The 18,146-nt window shown below is 35.8% G+C and overlaps 1 protein-coding gene and 1 long non-coding RNA gene across 2 annotated transcripts; one reads left to right on the top strand and one right to left on the bottom strand.

Moving 5' to 3' along the window:
• Positions 1-903: 903 nt before the first annotated feature.
• On the bottom strand, positions 904-5,708 carry LOC150019337 (uncharacterized). Its single transcript, XR_016509044.1, has 2 exons — positions 5,207-5,708; positions 904-1,098 (listed from the first exon to the last, which is right to left on the bottom strand). It is a non-coding gene; the product is annotated as an uncharacterized LOC150019337 (long non-coding RNA).
• Positions 997-16,952, top strand: LOC150019336 (alcohol dehydrogenase E chain). Its single transcript, XM_090266333.1, has 9 exons — positions 997-1,135; positions 3,776-3,877; positions 5,214-5,352; positions 7,067-7,154; positions 7,252-7,471; positions 8,947-9,207; positions 12,995-13,130; positions 14,291-14,429; positions 16,795-16,952. The coding sequence occupies exons 1-9, from the start codon at positions 1,118-1,120 to the stop codon at positions 16,817-16,819; spliced, it is 1,128 nt and encodes a 375-aa protein (XP_090122459.1). The 5' UTR covers positions 997-1,117; the 3' UTR covers positions 16,820-16,952.
• Positions 16,953-18,146: the final 1,194 nt, after the last annotated feature.

The raw sequence follows: 18,146 nt of genomic DNA, 5'->3' as shown, positions 1-18,146 counted from the left end.
TTATAGCTAATATTTATTGAAGATTGTCCTATCTGTCAGGTTTTCTAATAAGTGCTTTAAAGGATTTAACTCATTTGTTCAACAAACAACCCTTTCAGGTGTACTATTTTTCTACTATTTTACAAATAAAGAAGCTAAGGGCAAATTCACACAGTTTGTAAGCATAGAGTCTGCCCTGAATCCAAGGCCATGTCATAAAAATTGCCCCATACTGCTTTTTGGCAGAGGTAGTGGCCCTCTGTTATTCTCATTGCCCCACTGTACCACTGAATGCCTGTAACAGGGGATGCTCAGACAATCCTGATAGGTATTGAGTCGAGCAGATATGCCAGGATCATGAGCACCTTTGCTGTGACCGATTGGTGTCTTACTTTCCTGCTACGAAGAGGAGGAGAAGGCTAGCGCAAACACATTCCTTTGGTTTGTAGTACTCTCTGTCCTGTCATTTGTGTTGTTTCCTTACTCTTCCTTCTTTTTTTTTAAATTAATTAACTTATTTGTTGTTTTTTGTTTATTTATTTATTTTTAGAGAGAGGGGAAAGGAGAAAGAGAGGGAGAGAAACATCACTGTGTGGTTGCCTCTCTCTTGCGGCCCCAACTGGGGACCTAACGTGCAACCTAATCATGTGCCCTGACTGGGAATCGAACCAGCAACACTTGGCTCGCAGGCTAATGCTCAATCCACTGAGCCACAGCAGCCAGGGCCTCTTCCTTCTTTTAAAATGCAACATGTAGATTAGAAATTGGGAGTTAATGCACACAATGGTAAAACAGAGGACTGAAAGAGAATAAATATGGAGCCCAGGAATAAGAGACAAAGAGATTAAAATTTATGTGTAGGAAAATAGTTAACCAAAGACATCAAGCTCTTATCTCTACTTAGCATATTGCAAAGTCCAGGTGTGAGTTGGTTCAGTGCCCTTTATTTCTCATTTGATATGTTTTGAGAATAAGCTGATGGGTGTGGCTTAAAAACCCCAGATCACATGTGTGGAACTGGGCATTAGCTAAGCAACAAAATATCTGTGCAACATATCTGCTTTATGTGCTCGAGCAGGAAAGAGCCTGCAAGCCTGGAAGCATTCTTCAGTCTCCTGCCTGCAGAGAGAACAGAATCATGAACACAGAAGGAAAAGTAAGCAATAATTTTTTACTTTTGAAAACGTATTCTCATTATATAATACACAAAGAGATATAGTATTTAGTGAATAATTTAAAAGTTATATCTAAATTAGAAACAATACATACTAAAAACATAGACATATATTTTATTATTCAGTGTACGTTGACCTATGATTGAATAAGCTGTTCCTAAATATCAACAAGAATGTATAGCATCTGTAACTATTAAAGTTTTTATTTCCTATATTAAATAAATGTTCATTAGTTATAGTTGATCATGAATAATTTGAAAATCTAAATTTAGAAGTATGTTTAATCAAGAATGCATCTTTATATTAAGAAACCATGATTTAAATGTTATTCTTTATAAATGTCTTTTTATGAACACAGGAGGAAAGTTAAGTTTGATAAAAGTTTTACTGATCTCAAAGCATTAGAATCATCAAGGTTAAGCAAGCCAACATCATCATGAAAATTCTGACTTAAAGGGGTCTTATTATGGCTCAATCTAGGAAACATCCATAGAAATCCTATAGAACAATATCTTTTTCATACAAAATTCAATATGATTTTATCAAAAATAAATACTGATATAGTTTGAATCGTTTATTAGTAGTAGGAACAGTGGCATTTAATTCTAGGTGTTCCTTTTTTTTTTTTTTTTTTTTTTTTTTTACCTGTTCAATGTGCTTACAGGTGCAGAGAAATGCATGCATTCATTCACTATAATCAATTCACATTGTTTAACTGCTCAATTCCAAAAGTCCAGTATATTTGTTGTGTCAGGAGTGGACCACACACTCTAATAATTTGCTATGATAACTCAGCTTAAAGACTCTGAGGTTTCTACACACACGGTGTTACACAACAGGTATACACATTGGTAAGATTGGTTGGAAATCTCAAGGGTAGCCAGTTGTCAGTATTTTCATTTCAACTCTCTTTATTTTCATTTATTACTGATCAGCATTTACAATGGCACATTACATTCCAAATGAAGACTGATTAGGAAAAATGAAAATTAAATCTGTCAAAACTCAGCTTGAAAGAAATAAAGAGTTCAGAGAGCAAAAGAGTAAATCAAATATACTCATGAGAATAATAAACAATTGGCAATTGATCTTCCCCACCCCGGTGCAACATCAATAGTTTTCAGCTTTGTGGTAGCACTTCCTGTATGTTTATTCTTCCTGCCTTATATTTTCCTCAAATGCTAAATGGTCATTATAATAGTGCTACTTCATAAGATAGTCATGAGAATTTAATAACTTAATACTTCTTAGCATTAGAATAGTGCCTGGTACATGGAAATAATTCAATAAACATTAGTTACTGCTACTGTTATTGTTGCCATTTAAACTTCAGTTACTCTTTTACTACCATGGGATGGTGAAAAGATAAATTTGGATTGATCCTTATTCTCTGGACAACTAACTTTGTGACTGGGAAAAATTAGTCAGTTACTGCGTCAATAGAAATTCAACTTTGTTATCTGTAAAATAAGTTAATAATATAGTCCTGTGGGGTTTAAAGATCAGGTATGTAACTCATTAAGCACAGGTCACAATGTACCTGCCCATTACATAAACACCTGACAATCAGGACCTGTATACCACTAGTGTACTATTTCTAAGCACTCTCATATTTATTGTGACATTGACCATGACAAACACTCACAAAGCCAGAGAACTGACATATAAATAAGAAAATACATTGTCAAATGGATAAATTTCAGTGGTATTTTTAATATTTACGATTATGAATTAAATTAATAATTACAATTACTATGAAATTGTCTGTCTAGAAAAAACTCAAATGTATAAGCTTTGAGACAATGAAGACAGGTTTGTTATTACATTCTCAGGTACTAAAAATAGGTTCAATTTTAATTTTGAAGAATATCTATGGGTAAGCTATGCTGGTGAAAAAGTCAAACACAATTATATAATTATCCCATTTTTGAATACATATGTGTATATGTGGGTAAGAATGTGTGTGTGTAGCTATAACCTCTGGAATTTTTGGCTCACATCTAATCTGGAAAGAATAGCTGCACATAAATTAGATAAGAAAACCTAGTTCATTTTCAAATGAGTAATGAAAAGAAGTAACACACAGAAGTGATGGGAAAAGAAGATCAAAGGAAAAGGGCAGGTAAATAGAGAAAGAGAAATCCTATCCAGGGAGACAAGTATACACTGGAATCATAAAGTCAGATCATTTGGGGCTTAAGTGGAAAATTGATCAAGAGAGCAGTAGCTTTTATATGAACAGACAGTGAATCTGTCTGTGAAGAAAAAATGTGATTTAAAACTTTATGTAAAAGCCAATAGTTGTGGGTAAACAACTGATTTCAGGACCGCGTTAGGAAGTATCAGAAATAAACGACCCTTGGAAAAAGAAACATAAGGATGGCCTAAAAGAACATACTCTATTTTATATCAGTATCTCATAGTTAATTCTTACATAATTGCTTTACACAACTTTTAGACATATTTTTTTTCTTTTTGCAAATGAGAGGCTGTTTATTTCTATATAACATTTGTTAGGTTTCAGACATGGGGCTAAATGTTGCACATAAAAAGATGAAAGTCACAATCCCTGACTTCAAGAATGGGGAAACATAGGTATTATCTTTCTGTTCAATTTCCAGGTAATAAAGTGCAAAGCAGCTGTGCTATGGGAGCTAAAGAAACCCTTTTCCATTGAGGAGGTAGAGGTAGCACCCCCTAAGGCTCATGAAGTTCGTATAAAGGTGAAACATTTTTTCATTTCTATTTAATTTTAGGTTTAAAAAACTCAGAGAATTGTAATAGAAATAACCAAAAATTCATTAAGAGGCACTTTTTATATAGTAATCCAAATAGTGGAATTACATTTCATGTCAAGGAAAGATATGAATACAAATTGTTAAAATTTTAAAAAGAGAACAAAGAGTATATATAGTATAATCCTTATATCTACCTAAATAAAGAGGTAAACTGAGTCAAACTCAAAATGGTCAAAAAGATAAATTTATTTGAAAATAACTGAGGAATTGCAATTTAGAATGTACAAATTGTAGCAAGCTGCAGGCCAATCCCTTCAGAGTTTGGGGTAGGGTGTACTTACAGGCAAAAAAATTAAAGAGGGGAGAGTTCAGTTACAGTCTGTTAAAATTTATATATTTTTTTATGGTGACATCTATTATTATTATCATAATCATTATATACTCCTTTTTGTCTTGTTTAATTTGTTAGGGCCTTGAATTTTGCTTAATCTGATGATAATATAGCAGCAATGTATTCTTTTGTTTTTATTTCATTGATTTTTTTATCTTTAAAACAAAAACAAATGGAGTTGAAAATTCCCTGTGAAGACAAAACCAGTTCATTTGTATCAACAAAGCTCAGTTCAGGGCATTTTGTGAGATCAGTCCCACATGGGTTATTTTTGTTCATGTCTCTGGAAACCACAAGCAAAATTTCCCAAGACTGATATGAGACAGCCCTGACCAACTCTTTATCATTTAGGAAAATTCCAATGTTACCAGTTTTCTATAAATCAGGCCTTCACATGAAATCAGTTTCTCTATCCTTGTGTTTGGTTTTCCTGATGACACATGCATAAAATTTTCCATTTTATATCCAGTGGTTCCCATTTAGATTGAAATTCCTTCATACATAAAATAAAAAAGAATTGATGTGTTTCTACAGAAAAAAAGTGCAAAAGAATATGAGGATATATACATATCAAGATTTTTAAATCAGTTAGCATTAGATGGTGGAACTTAACTGATTTGATTTTCTTGGTGCTAATCCGAAGTTTCTATTTCTATAGAAAAGGATGCATCCTTGTCAATTGTATGTATTAAACATTTCAAAAACAATTATTTCCCAGATTATTCTGAATTGCTTAAGGCAGGAAAGAAGCGTATAGGAGAGTTTTAGACTTAATAACGAGCAGAATCTTTTGTATTTGGGAAGAGTAGGGATTATTAGCAATATCCTTGAAAACTCTTTAAAAGTCCAACTTCAGGAAATCGGGCATGTAAAGTGCCTCTGAGGGCCATTAGTTTTTCTGAATCTAATTATCTTCCTTTTACCTGGTAGATGGTGGCCACAGGAGTCTGTCGGTCAGACGACCACGTGGTTAGTGGAACCGTTGTCACTCCTCTTCCCGTGATCGCAGGCCACGAGGCAGCCGGCATTGTGGAGAGCATTGGAGAAGGGGTGACTACAGTAAAACCAGGTACAGAATTCACACTTGGAGAATGTACCTTTGTTCAGAACCCCAAGATCATCCAGCCTGGATGATGACATTGAAGCAGTGAAAGGTGAAAGAACTTGCTGAAGGTTGCAGCAGAGCTGGAACTTGAACAGAAGTCTCTTCCTCTTCTGCCTCCCTGCCTGCCTCCGGCATGTATGCATTCATGCACTCATGCATTCTCTCCTTCAGCAAGTATTTGTTGAGTGCCTACCAGATGTCAGGCATCAGGTTAGACCCTGGGGATACGAGAAGGTCAATGGAGACCTACTGCCTGACAGATTTCATAACCAAATAACCCATTTTAGTGTTGCTGAGCACTGTCTTCTCTCAGTTCCAAAAAGAACTACAAACGGGACAGGGAAAAACTTGTCTATGTCCTGGGCCTACAGATCGATGTGTGGAAATTGTTCTGTGCTGACTTCACAGGATAGGAACTCTGAGGCCCTGACTGAATCAATATATTTTCTTAAGTGGGAAATGGAACTCCAATATGATATTTTCTTAAGTGGGAAGTGAAACTCGATCACTGATTTCCTCTTCCAGCGTGGTCTCCATTCTTGAACACAGAATGAGTGAAAAAGACCAGTTAGAAGCAAAGAAACAACCTAACACCTAACATAAACAATATCTGTTTTATTACATTTAACCATGGTTACAAAGTACTGGTTTATCTTTAGTATTTATTTGGTCTTCATTTTATTGTACATTAATATAGATAAATATTTTTAGAGGTAAAGAGTGAATAAATACAAAATGTTCATGCCATCATCTCCATATAAAATTTATCTATTAAATGTTATGGCCCAACCATTTTGGGGGGTTTTGTGGATGGGTAGAATAGACAATGAAAAATAAAAATTATAATTTAATTCTGAAAAATAAAATCACTTTGCCAGTAGATTCAACCTCCTCCATTATCACATACTAATTAACCTGTGGACAAAAACTGTTAAAAATAAATGGTCTTATTTGAGTTTCAGTTCTTAGTATTTCCTTTAGTTAGAAATAAATTAATAGTAAATGATGGCACCCTTACTTTTTGCCCTGTCTTTCTTTACCATAGAAGGGAAAATGAATAATTCAGCTAAAAATATTTGAAAGTCAGTTCTCATCCTAAAAGAAAGGGCCTAACTCATTACTGAGGACTGAGATTTTCAAAGGAATTTATTGAATTATTTTTTTGTCCCATTATTGTTACTTTTTCTTTTTAAAAAAAGTAAAATTTAAAAAATAAGCACTTCTTTTATAGTAAAAATAATCAGTCACTTTGAAAAATGAAGAAATGGTTCTCAAAATTCTTATTTTTACTATATCCCAAACTATTACAAAATATTGACTATCCCCAACATCTAGTGAAACTACAGCATCCTCTCACAACTAAAATTTATATATACTTACAATGAGAATATTTTAAGTTTGATTATTAAGGGTTAAATAAGATATGTATAAAACCATGAAGAGAAAAGCATTGGAAAAAAGGTAACTATTAATGCAGTAGAAACATTTAAAATATATGTTGTTTCCCACATGTGCTTTTCCTCTTTGGCAATGACCAATGACATCATGGTGACTGGATCCTCTTTCTTACAACCTATTCAAAGACAACCACCTCTAATACATGCCCATTAGTTTTAGGTTCTTGCTCTATTAATTCCTGGGTAGAGATGTAATAAAAATTTGCCTTATCTTCTTGCAGGTGATAAAGTCATCCCACTCTTTACTCCCCAGTGTGGAAAATGCAATGTTTGTAAACACCCAGAAGGCAACTTCTGCTTAAAAAACGAGTAAGTTTCCAAAACTCTCTTTAGACAGCCAATGAATTTACACATTGGTTATGCACCTGTCTCATGCTCTTGCATGTCTGTGTGTTGCACTGGCTAGTCTGAGCATGCCTCGGGGGACCATGCAGGATGGTACCAGCAGGTTCACATGCAGAGGGAAGCCCATCTACCATTTCATTGGCACCAGCACCTTCTCCCAGTACACAGTGGTGGACGAGATCTCAGTGGCCAAGATTGATGCAGCCGCACCACTAGAGAAAGTCTGTCTCATTGGCTGTGGATTCACTACTGGTTATGGGTCTGCAGTGAAAGTTGCCAAGGTGGGAATGACAATGGATGATAAAACTAGTTGCACTCCAACAGTCAGGAACCAAAAGAAAAGTGATTTCTCATGGGAATTAGAGACCATTCTTCACAGATTTACTGGCAGCTTCCCCCCCTCCCCCATTACCACAATAACATTGATATACTCCAATATTGAATTTAGGTTGTGGATTATGAGTATAAAAATGCCCTCAGAAAAAATTAAGAGGATATTCTAGAAAATATATCTGTTTATAGTAAGTGAAAAAGCTGTTGATAATTAGTTAAGAAAAAGTAAAGATATCATTTTCAATCTTTTTTTTTTTTAACATTTGTTCTTTGAGAGAGTGCTGAATTTTAGAGCTGGGACCTCAATTAGTCATTCCTTCTATGGTGAGTCAGCACAAACATACACCAGGCACAGTGGGTTCTGCTAGTTTATGAAACAACAAAAGTAAGTGCAATGAAAGAGTTGCCTTTGAGGAGCATCTAGTCCATGAATTCTCTACTCTCAGAATTGGGATCAACAGTAGATTCCAAAGACTGACCCGCTACACCTCCAGACCAAGCATCACCAACATACCTGCTTTGTAGATCCCTGTGAGAAAAGCAATGAATCTTCAGTGATGCTTTTGCATTTATTACACTCATTAGGGGATTTCACTGCTGCATCTCCTCCCCTGCCATGAAAACACACACACACACACACACACACACACACACACACACACACACACACACATACACCCTCATAGGTGGTAGGTTTGAAGGACAAATTCTTTAAAGGTTCCTCTTCCCAAAAGGTTGGAAATCTGGAAGGCCCAGATACATAAAGCTATTTGCCCAAAATCTTTTGGCTGGTTAGTATGAGAGCTTTGACTAGCATCTTTCTCTAAATGCATGCTGAATCTTAAATGATAATATATTATTACCTGCATTTTAAAATCACAGTCACAAGTGCCATATTTTTCTAAGTAAAGTAAAAAGTGATGATGTACCCTAAAAAATGATTGACTACTAGGGACAGAAGGAATATTTTACCCACATTGAAGGCTGACTTCTAAAACTTACTGAAGCCTGTCAATGGATTTCAGCCACTAGATTCTCTGCAAGATGGGAGTCATGGGCATTTATAGCTCAGAGATCATCTAGTCCACAGGATGCCTGCCTGAGCTTCCCATTGGAGTCACCTGGGAACTGGGTCACACCTGCAGAGATTCTGAAGTCATTGGTTATGCGCTGTGACCTGGGCACTCAGAGGTTTTAAAGCTTCCTATGTGATTCTAATGTCTGGCAAAGTTTGAGAACCGCTGATCTAGTTCAAAGCCTTCAATTTAAACATGAAACAACTAAAGCCAGAAGAGATTTAACAGTGGGTTGGACAGAAGAGTCTGAATAGTCCTGATAATGGATAAGGTATGGCACTTCATACAGCTTAAGCACTTTCCAACAATAATTACTTAATCCATTTTTTGCATTTTCTGAAACATAGGTCACCCAGGGCTCCACCTGCGCGGTGTTTGGCCTCGGAGGAGTGGGCCTGTCTGTGATCATGGGCTGCAAAGCAGCTGGAGCGGCCAGGATCATTGGGGTGGACATCAACAAAGACAAATTTGAGAAGGCAAAGGAAGTGGGTGCCACTGAGTGCATCAGCCCACGGGACTTCGAGAAACCCATCCAGGAGGTGCTGAAGGAAATGACTAGTGGAGGTGTGGATTTTTCATTTGAAGTCATTGGTCGACTTGACACCATGGTAGGTACTGTGAAATGCCTTGAAATATGTGTTTCTGCATTCTGGAATATGTTTTTAGGCAGCAGAATATAAATGTTATATGCACAGAATATTTTTAAAACTATGAATGGTGATTTTCTATCTCTTATTTGATTCCTGGAAAGTTTCATTCCATCAGCTAAGCAAACTATTTCTCCTTTAGAGAGGAAAAACAAGTTTTCTTATTAAGCCATTTTAAATTTACTTTGTTAATTTTTAGTTAAAAAATTCATGCTCAAGTAAATTCAAATAATAAAAATTCTGTTCTCAAATTGGCAAATTTTATTTTTCAATTTTTCACTCATATTTTTAACAAAATGGTTTAATAGCTTTTATGTCTTAATTAATTCTATTTTTTATAAATTATAATTTAGCCAAAAATAATGAGCAATTTAAGGCATGTATCATTTTATTAACATAAAATATACCCCATTTTACCACATTATAAAAGTGCCTAGCACATATATTAAGTACTCAGATCTATGCACTAGACTGAATACTTTTAAAAGTCAACAGGTATTTTCACCAAAAAAATGTAAGAGCTACCTATCTCTTAGCTATGGATTACATGAGATAATGCATATAAAATACTTAGCACAAGGCCACCTGTCAAATGGTAACTCTTAATAAATATTAGCCGGTGTTACTGATATGAAATACTGTTTTCCAATGTTGCAGTGCTTATGTCATCTCTAGAAAATACGTAATATTATTTTCTTTTTTATAAGCTAAAGTATATTTTATTAATTATGTTATTAGAGTTGTTCCAATTTTTCTCCCTTTTCCCCCTCTGGCCAGTACCCCAGTTCCCTCCAGCAATCCCCTGCCTTAGTTCATGTTCATGTGTCATGCATATAAGTTCTTTGGCTTCACCCTTTCCTACACTATTCTTAACTCCCCCCTGTCTATTTTGTATCAACAAATTATGCTTCTTAATCCCTGCACATTTGCCCCCATTCTTCTCCTTCCCCCTCCCAGTTGATAACCCTCCAAATGATCTCCATACTTATGATTCTGTTCCTGTTCTGGTTGTTTGCTTTGTTTGTTTTTTAGATTCAGTTGTAGATAGTTGTGAGTTTGTTGCCTTTTTATGTTTGTAGTTTTGATCTTCTTTTTCTTAAATTTAAGTCACTTTAAGATTTCATGTAATAATGGCTTGGTGATTCTGAACTCCTTTAGCTCTACCTCATCTGGGAAGCACTTTATCTAAACAATAGCTTTGCTGGATGAGTAATCTTGGTTGTAGGTACTTGTTTTTTATCCTTTGAATAGTTCCTGCCAGTCCCTTCTTGCCTGAAAAGTTTCTTTTGAGAAATCAGCTGACAGTCTTATGAGAACTCCTTTGTAGGTAACTTTCTTCTTTTCTCTTGCTGCTTTTAAGATTTTTTTCCTTATCTTTAATCTTTGGCATTTTAATTATGATATGTGTTGGTGTGGTCCCCTTTGGGTACAACCTGTTTGGGCATTGGGGCTCTCTGTGCTTCCTGGACTTGTATGTCTATTTCCTTTGCCAAATTAGGGAAGTTTCCCTTCATTATTTTTTCCAATAAGTTTTCAATTTCTTGCTCTTGCCCTTCTTCTGGCATCCCTATGATTTCGATGTTGGCATGTTTGGAGATGCCCTAGAATTTTCTTATACTATCCTCATTTTTTAAAAATTCTTGTTTCTTTTTTCTGTTCTAGTTGAATGTTTATTTCTTCCTTATGTTCCAAATCATTGATTTGAATCCAGGCTTCCTTCCTTTCACTGTTGATTTCTTGTAGATTTTTTTCTTTATTTTATTTAGTGTAATCTTCATTTCTTCCTTAATGTTGTTGCCATACTCAATGAATTCTTTGAGCATCCTGATCACCAGTGTTTTGAACTCTGTACCCCTATATTTACTCGTCGGCAGCTGTCCGTCTCGAGAGACGATGGTGTAGCTTCTTAAGAGTCTATCTGCACCGCCGAGAATGGCTGTGCAGTCCGACTCGGGAGTGACACGGTATCTGTCTCCTCCCGTGTTGAATCGACATCTTGTGATGACGCTGAAGCTACAGAGCCTGGGCAGGGTAATATGGAGGGTCTGCTGTTGCCCATGCAGCAGACCCCCCCTCTCTTCACAGCTGAAGGGTCCAAGGGAAAGACGGAGTCAATACAGCTTGGCTTCAGGTGCGCCGCAGGAGTTGCCGGTGTTGACTACAACGTCAAACCGCCTTAGGGACTCCGGCTCCGGATTTTCTGTCGGGGTTTACTCCCTTAGCCTTTCCCCTGAAGAGGTATGCTGCAAGGCAGCGGAGGTTTTTTGGAGTCAGAGTTTTCCTTCTCTGATGTACCCTGACTGGAAGATCGAACCAGCGACACTTAGCTCGCAGGCCGACGCTCAATCCACTGAGCTAAACCAGCCAGGGCACCCTATATTTACTAAAGCATTAGTTATAATAGCCAAGATGTGGAAACAGCCTAAGTGTCTATCAACTAATAAATGAATAAAGAAATTTTGATATGTATATCATGAAATATTATTCAGCCATAAAAAGAGGAAAACCCCTGGCTGCTGTGGCTCAGTGGATTGAGCATCAGTCTGCGAGCCAAGTGTCACTGGTCCGATTCCCAGTCGGGGCACATGACTAGGTTGCACATCAGGTCCCCAATTGGGGTGCGAGTGAGAGGCAACCACACAGTGATGTTTCTCTCCCTCTCTCCTTTCCCCTCTCTCTAAAAATAAAATAAATAAACAAATTAATTAATGTATTTAAAATGCTATTTTTTAAAAAAAAGGAAAACCCTACCATTTACAACATAAATAAATCTAAGTAAAATAAGCCAGACACAGACAGACAAATACTTTATGAAATCTAATAAAGTTAAAGTCTTAGAACAATTGAGTACAATGGTGGTTGCTGGGGCTGGGGTTGGGGTAGGAAATGAGATATTGGTCAAAGGGTATAAACTTTTTAGTTATAAGATGAGCAAATTCTGAAAATCGAATGTGCAGTATGGTGATTAGAGTTGATAATATTGTATTCTATACTTCAAGTTTCTTAAGTGTTCTCGTAACAAAAAAATGTAACCATGTGAGGTACTGGATGTGTTAACTTGATTGTGGTAATCATTTTATATTGAGTATTATATTAAATCATTAAATAATGCAACCTAAAAAAATCACACTGCATAACCTAAATATATATAATTTTTATTTGGTAATTTACTTCAGCAAAGCTGGAAAAATACAGAAATAAGAAAAAGTGTCCATTTTAGAAATGGACAGTAGTATAGGGAACCATTAAAAAGGGAGACCATCAAGTGGACCAGAGACAAATTGTGATGATGTAATTGATCATATATCTTGTTCATCATCAAAACACCTGGTTCAAAGTCCTGATTCAAAATATCCATTTAATAAACAAATAAAAAATGAGTTAACCAACTCATAGATTGCCTGTGAGTCATGTGATAACAAAATATTACTTGTATTTAAGGAATCAGGCTTTATATAGATATGTTTGTAATGATGTTTGCTGCTCCATTACTTTATAAGAAAGAATTAAGTGTACACAAATTCATTTATTCATTGTCTCATTCTCATTCAAAACATATTTTCTGGATTTTTTTCTAAAGCTATAGCACTATCCTAGGCATAATGGGGAATGAAGATGCCAAAGATATAATTTATTCCCTCTGCATGTTCACAATCTACCTAAATTAATATTACATGATACTATGTATCTTGAGTGAGAACTATAAGAGAATCTACTTTAATTACGCCAAATATTAATTTTATTCCAGGTGGCTGCCTTGTCATGCTGTCAAGATGCATATGGCATCAGCGTCATTGTAGGAGTACCTCCTGATTCCAAAAATCTCTCCATGAATCCCATGTTGCTATTGAGTGGACGTACCTGGAAAGGAGCAATTTTTGGTGGTACATGTTTGGGTTAGAGGGTTGAATTCTTATTTACCTCAGGATTTCTTCCCTTTATCAAGTTCCAAGGCCAGGTTTTAAAAATCAACCAATAATTAAAATAAATTAAAAAACCTTTACCTCTATAGGCTCCAAATCAACTAAACATGAAACCAATGCACAAGTTCCCAAGATAGGCTTTTCTGGTGTCCCCATAAACTAGGGTCTTTCATCACCACTTCTTTATATACATGTGTTTTTACACAAGGCATTGAATATACCCAGTAGGTCCCAGGAAATCCATAGCAATATTTCATGTCTGCTCTTATTACCCAAATTTAGACGATTGCACAATTTGCTTCTTGACTTTAGGAATAAGGATCCATACTATAATTTCTCTGTGCGAGAGCTAATAACTAAGGGCCCTAGTTTATCTAAGCAGGTTTTTTAAGTCAAAAAAAAAAAAAATCTAATCACTGCTGGAGGATATTGAAGCACTTTGTATCTTATTAACCTCAGTAATAATAGTCTGAGTAGTCGTCGGCAGCCGTCCGTCTCGAGAGACGATGGCGTAGCTTCTTAAGAGTCTATCTGCACCGCCGAGAATGGCTGTGCAGTCCGACTCGGGAGTGACACGGTATCTGTCTCCTCCCGTGTTGAATCGACATCTTGCGATGACGCTGGAGTGTCCTCTCCAGTGGAGCTGAAGCTACAGAGCCTGGGCAGGGTGATATGGAGGGTCTGCTGTTGCCCATGCAGCAGACCCCCCCCCTCTCTTCGCAGCTGAAGGGTCCAAGGGAAAGACGGAGTCAATACAGCTTGGCTTCAGGTGCGCCGCAGGAGTTGCCGGTGTTGACTACAACGTCAAACCGCCTTAGGGACTCCGGCTCCGGATTTTCTGTCGGGGTTTACTCCCTTAGCCTTTCCCCTTAAGAGGTATGCCGCAAGGCAGCGGAGGTTTTTTGGAGTCAGAGTTTTCCTTCTCTGATGTGCCCTGACTGGAAGATCGAACCAGCGACACTTAGCTCGCAGGCCGACGCTCAATCCACTGAGCCAAACCAGCCAGGGCAAGTCTGAGTAGTAACAGTAGTAGAACTTTCATTTTAATTCTACTGAGAAAGTCTCCTCTCTAATTTTCTTATCCCTAGCTGCATCTAACAATGAAGTCATTTTCTTTTCAGGCTTTAAGAGTAAAGATTCTGTCCCCAAACTTGTGGATGATTTTATGGCTAAGAAGTTTCCATTGGATCCATTAATAACCCACGTTTTACCTTTTGAAAAAATAAATGAAGGATTTGATCTGCTTCGCTGTGGAAAAAGGTAGTTTTTAAGTTTCCTTTTATAGTAGGGGTTTGGTTAACAGAGAAAAAAAGGTGAAAATATGAGAAAAACACTGGAATGCCTTGGTTTTTCATTACTAGTTTAGTCTTTGCATATAGAACATTTAAGATCATATTGTGAGAAGCTAGGAACAGTTGCTTTGCATTTCCTGTTCTGCTGAAATGAAATTTCATATGTTGGTGACAGTTTATCTACATGATCAAAGCCACTGATCTTTATTTACAAAAGAACACTTACTCTTGCAAAGAAAAAAAAAAAATCAGAGTCTCACAGTCATAATCATAACATGGAGTCACTGCAGGCTCTGCCTGGCCACCTAAAAAGGTTGACAATTAATGGCTGTAAATTTAAATTATATATGGGAGTAGGTGGAGCTACATTGGGATTGCTTTATATATAGATATCACAAGTATTTCTCTTTCATGGGTAAATATTTTATTTTAGCTTATTTTTAAATTTAATCTTACTGTATTTTTTTCATTACCATTTAGTCCCCTTATGCCCCCCTCTCCCCAGCAATCACCACACTGTTGTCCATGTCCGTGAGTCCTTTTTCCTTTTTGCTCAATCCCTCCACCCCATGATCATCCCCTCACTAGCTGTCATCTGGTCTCCATCTATGAGTAAAATTATTTCTTTAAAAACCTGACTGTTATTTTTTTTTCAGTTAGCAAAGAATTTTTCACAAATAAAACTGGTTGTAAAAGAGAATGCTGTTTTAAATGTTGTCTTACATTTTCTTCAAAGCTTAGCAAAACAAGCCAATTTCATTTCATACCCCTAACATTTAACTTTATAACCATCTAAAAAGAAGAATTTTGTCATTTGAGTTATAGATGAGGCACTAAACTAGTAATAGGCAGTTACACTAACTTCCATCTTCTAGTTCCATAGCCCACGCTTTTCTGCTTCCTCATACTTCTTCTCATGAGATTTTTTATTTTAAGTTGAAAGTTCAATTATTTATTAAGCACCCACACACATAACATATTATACTAACACTTAGTCTGATAAATATTATTGAAGAAGGAAAGAAACTAGCATCACAGAGCATCATATTACATCCTTTCTAGGAAGCAATTTGGTGATTTATATTTTTTTTTAAAAACTGAGATGCTTTGTCCCAGCAATTCTACTTCTAAGAATCTATTTTACAGACATAATCAGATACAAAACACCTCTATTTAAGTGTGCTCATCTATAATCTATAATGTCAAAAATTGGAACTATCCTAAAAGTCCAACATTACAGGGATGGTTTCAAATTCCAGTATGTACTAGAAATCAATGAAGCCAATAAAAGAAATAATTTCATAAATTGGGAAGTTCTCATAATATAATTTCAGATTATAGAATAGAGAATATAAACTTACATACACAATATGATCCCAAGTTCTCAACAAGCACAGTAAAGAATATACATATGTCTAGAAAAAAAAGTTGATCAAAATGTAAGAAAATATTAACACTGATTATCTTTAAGTTATGGGATAACGGGTTATTTTTATTTTATTTACACTATCTTTTAGTTTCTAAGTTATCTACATATTTTTCTTTATATATAATTTTAAAGGCATGAAAGCCTTCTTTTCCTAAAGGCATATCAGAAGATGGTTTTTAGAAAGAACATGAGTTCCAGTGTAAATGTTACTTTCTGATCTTCCCAAGAATGGTTTCTCTAAATACAAATAAACTTTTTCTACTTTTAAGGCTCCTTAAGCATTGCTTTATCAGAACTCTATTAAACATTCAACATGGTCATAATTATTAGATCATTGCTTCTTTCAAGCAAGTTACCTGTCATCTTGTAATTTGTGCTATTTTGTCTTTGGGTTTAAATCCCAGCACTTCACACTAGACATGTGTCCCAGAGCAGGTTACAACTCTCTCTAAACCTCAATATTTTTAATCTCTAAAGTGGATATAACAGAACCTGCCTCAAAGCATTATGAAATTGAATTTAAATGATAAAATGCACAGGAAGCATCTATGGAGTATTTGACAAATAACAAGAACTTATTACCCATTTTTGTTTTGAATTCACTACTATGCCAGGCATGTGGGTTCTCAAAAATGATTTTTTGAGGATGCTAATATATAATAAAGGCTAAATAACAGTCGTACTCAGGATGTTATGTTTAAGTTTATGTTTGGAGAAAACACAAGACCGAGCCCAGAAAAGGTGAACTGCTCTTTGACTTGACTGCATAAGGATGCGAACAAAGTGGCAGGAAACACAGGCAGCTGTTCACCAACACACATCGAATGCTCCTTAGACTCTCACGAGGAAGAGTGTGAATCACCTAAACATTAAAACAATTAACATCTTTTATTTTATCTTTCAGTATCCGCACCATCCTGACATTTTGAGACCATGCAAATGCTTCACTTGTAGAAGTCTTCTGGCTCCTTCACCATCTGGCACATCAGGCAAACACCATCAATAATTCTGTTCTTTGGACATGCTGTCAATAAATTACATGTGGGAGCTTTTCCAAAGAAACAAGAATTGATGTGAAATCATTTTTTCAGAAACCTGTTTAAAATCTAAGTGAAAGCTAGATAACCATCAGCTGAGTAACCCAATCATTCCATAAACATTCCTTCTTAATCACTCCACTCATGTTGAATCGTGTCATCTTTCCCATTGAGGAAAAGTATTTCTTTTGAGTTCTTGCCCTTTTTTGTATCTTAGCCCCCCTTAGTCACTGAAGCCCAGTGGAAGAGGTCCTCATTATACTTGCCCCTAACATGCACATGATGGGCTCTTGTGCTTGAAACCTTGTATTTCTGCCTCTACTTTCACTGCCTGTATTTTCCTTTTTATGAAATGTACCAATACCCTAAGGTAAAAACTAAGTGTGGGAAAAAATACACTCAGATTCTTAAGTGAAAAAGGTCCAGGATGTCTAAACGCAGGGGGCTTCTTAGGGAAATATTGCACACACATTTTTGTATGATGCAGGAAAGTGTGTTTATTGCTTTTATACTCCTTGCAATGAATATGTAATTGTTCTTTTAAATAAAAAGTTTCATGCTACCTATGATAAATGTGAGGTTTAGATATTAAATGTGAAAATTGAACTATTCCTGGAAACATATTTTAAAAATATGGAATTTTTACTCATGAAAGTGCTTTATTGGTTAAGCTATCTTAATTATTACAATTAACTGAAATGAGTCATAGGTAATTAAGAAGTAATATGGTGACTTAAAGTGTAGGGATGAAGCAGATGTAGACATAGCATGTAAAATGGTAACTAAGAAATGGCACAGACAACTAAAGCAACATGTTTCCTAAATAAATATGTATATGTATACATTTTTGCAAAAATTATTTTCAATCTAGAACTTTTCCATTAACTACCATGTCTTAAATCAAGACCATAACCCTGGAATTAGTTTAACTTTTTTAATACATGAAAGCCTATGGGGAAGATTTGCATTTTGAACTTTATCTCTAAACGTGTAATGAAAAGTTCATTCCTTTAAGGAGTTTTAGCTGTCTCCAAAAGGGTATTTCATTCCATGTCTATAATTTATTTGGTATTATGGAAAAGATCCTAGGTTTAAAGCAAGTCATCTCCCACTTACTTGTGACCTCCTATAAGTTACTCAGCCTCTCTGAGCCGATTTTGTCCTTTGATTTAAAAAATTACTCCATATATCCATTACAGTTTCAGGATGATTAGATGAA

This window comes from Furipterus horrens, unplaced genomic scaffold (genome assembly GCF_987537825.1).
Source record: "Furipterus horrens unplaced genomic scaffold, mFurHor1.1.pri manual_scaffold_2, whole genome shotgun sequence".
Classification (NCBI taxonomy): domain Eukaryota; kingdom Metazoa; phylum Chordata; class Mammalia; order Chiroptera; family Furipteridae; genus Furipterus; species Furipterus horrens.
This window is presented reverse-complemented; position numbering and strand designations above follow the sequence as displayed.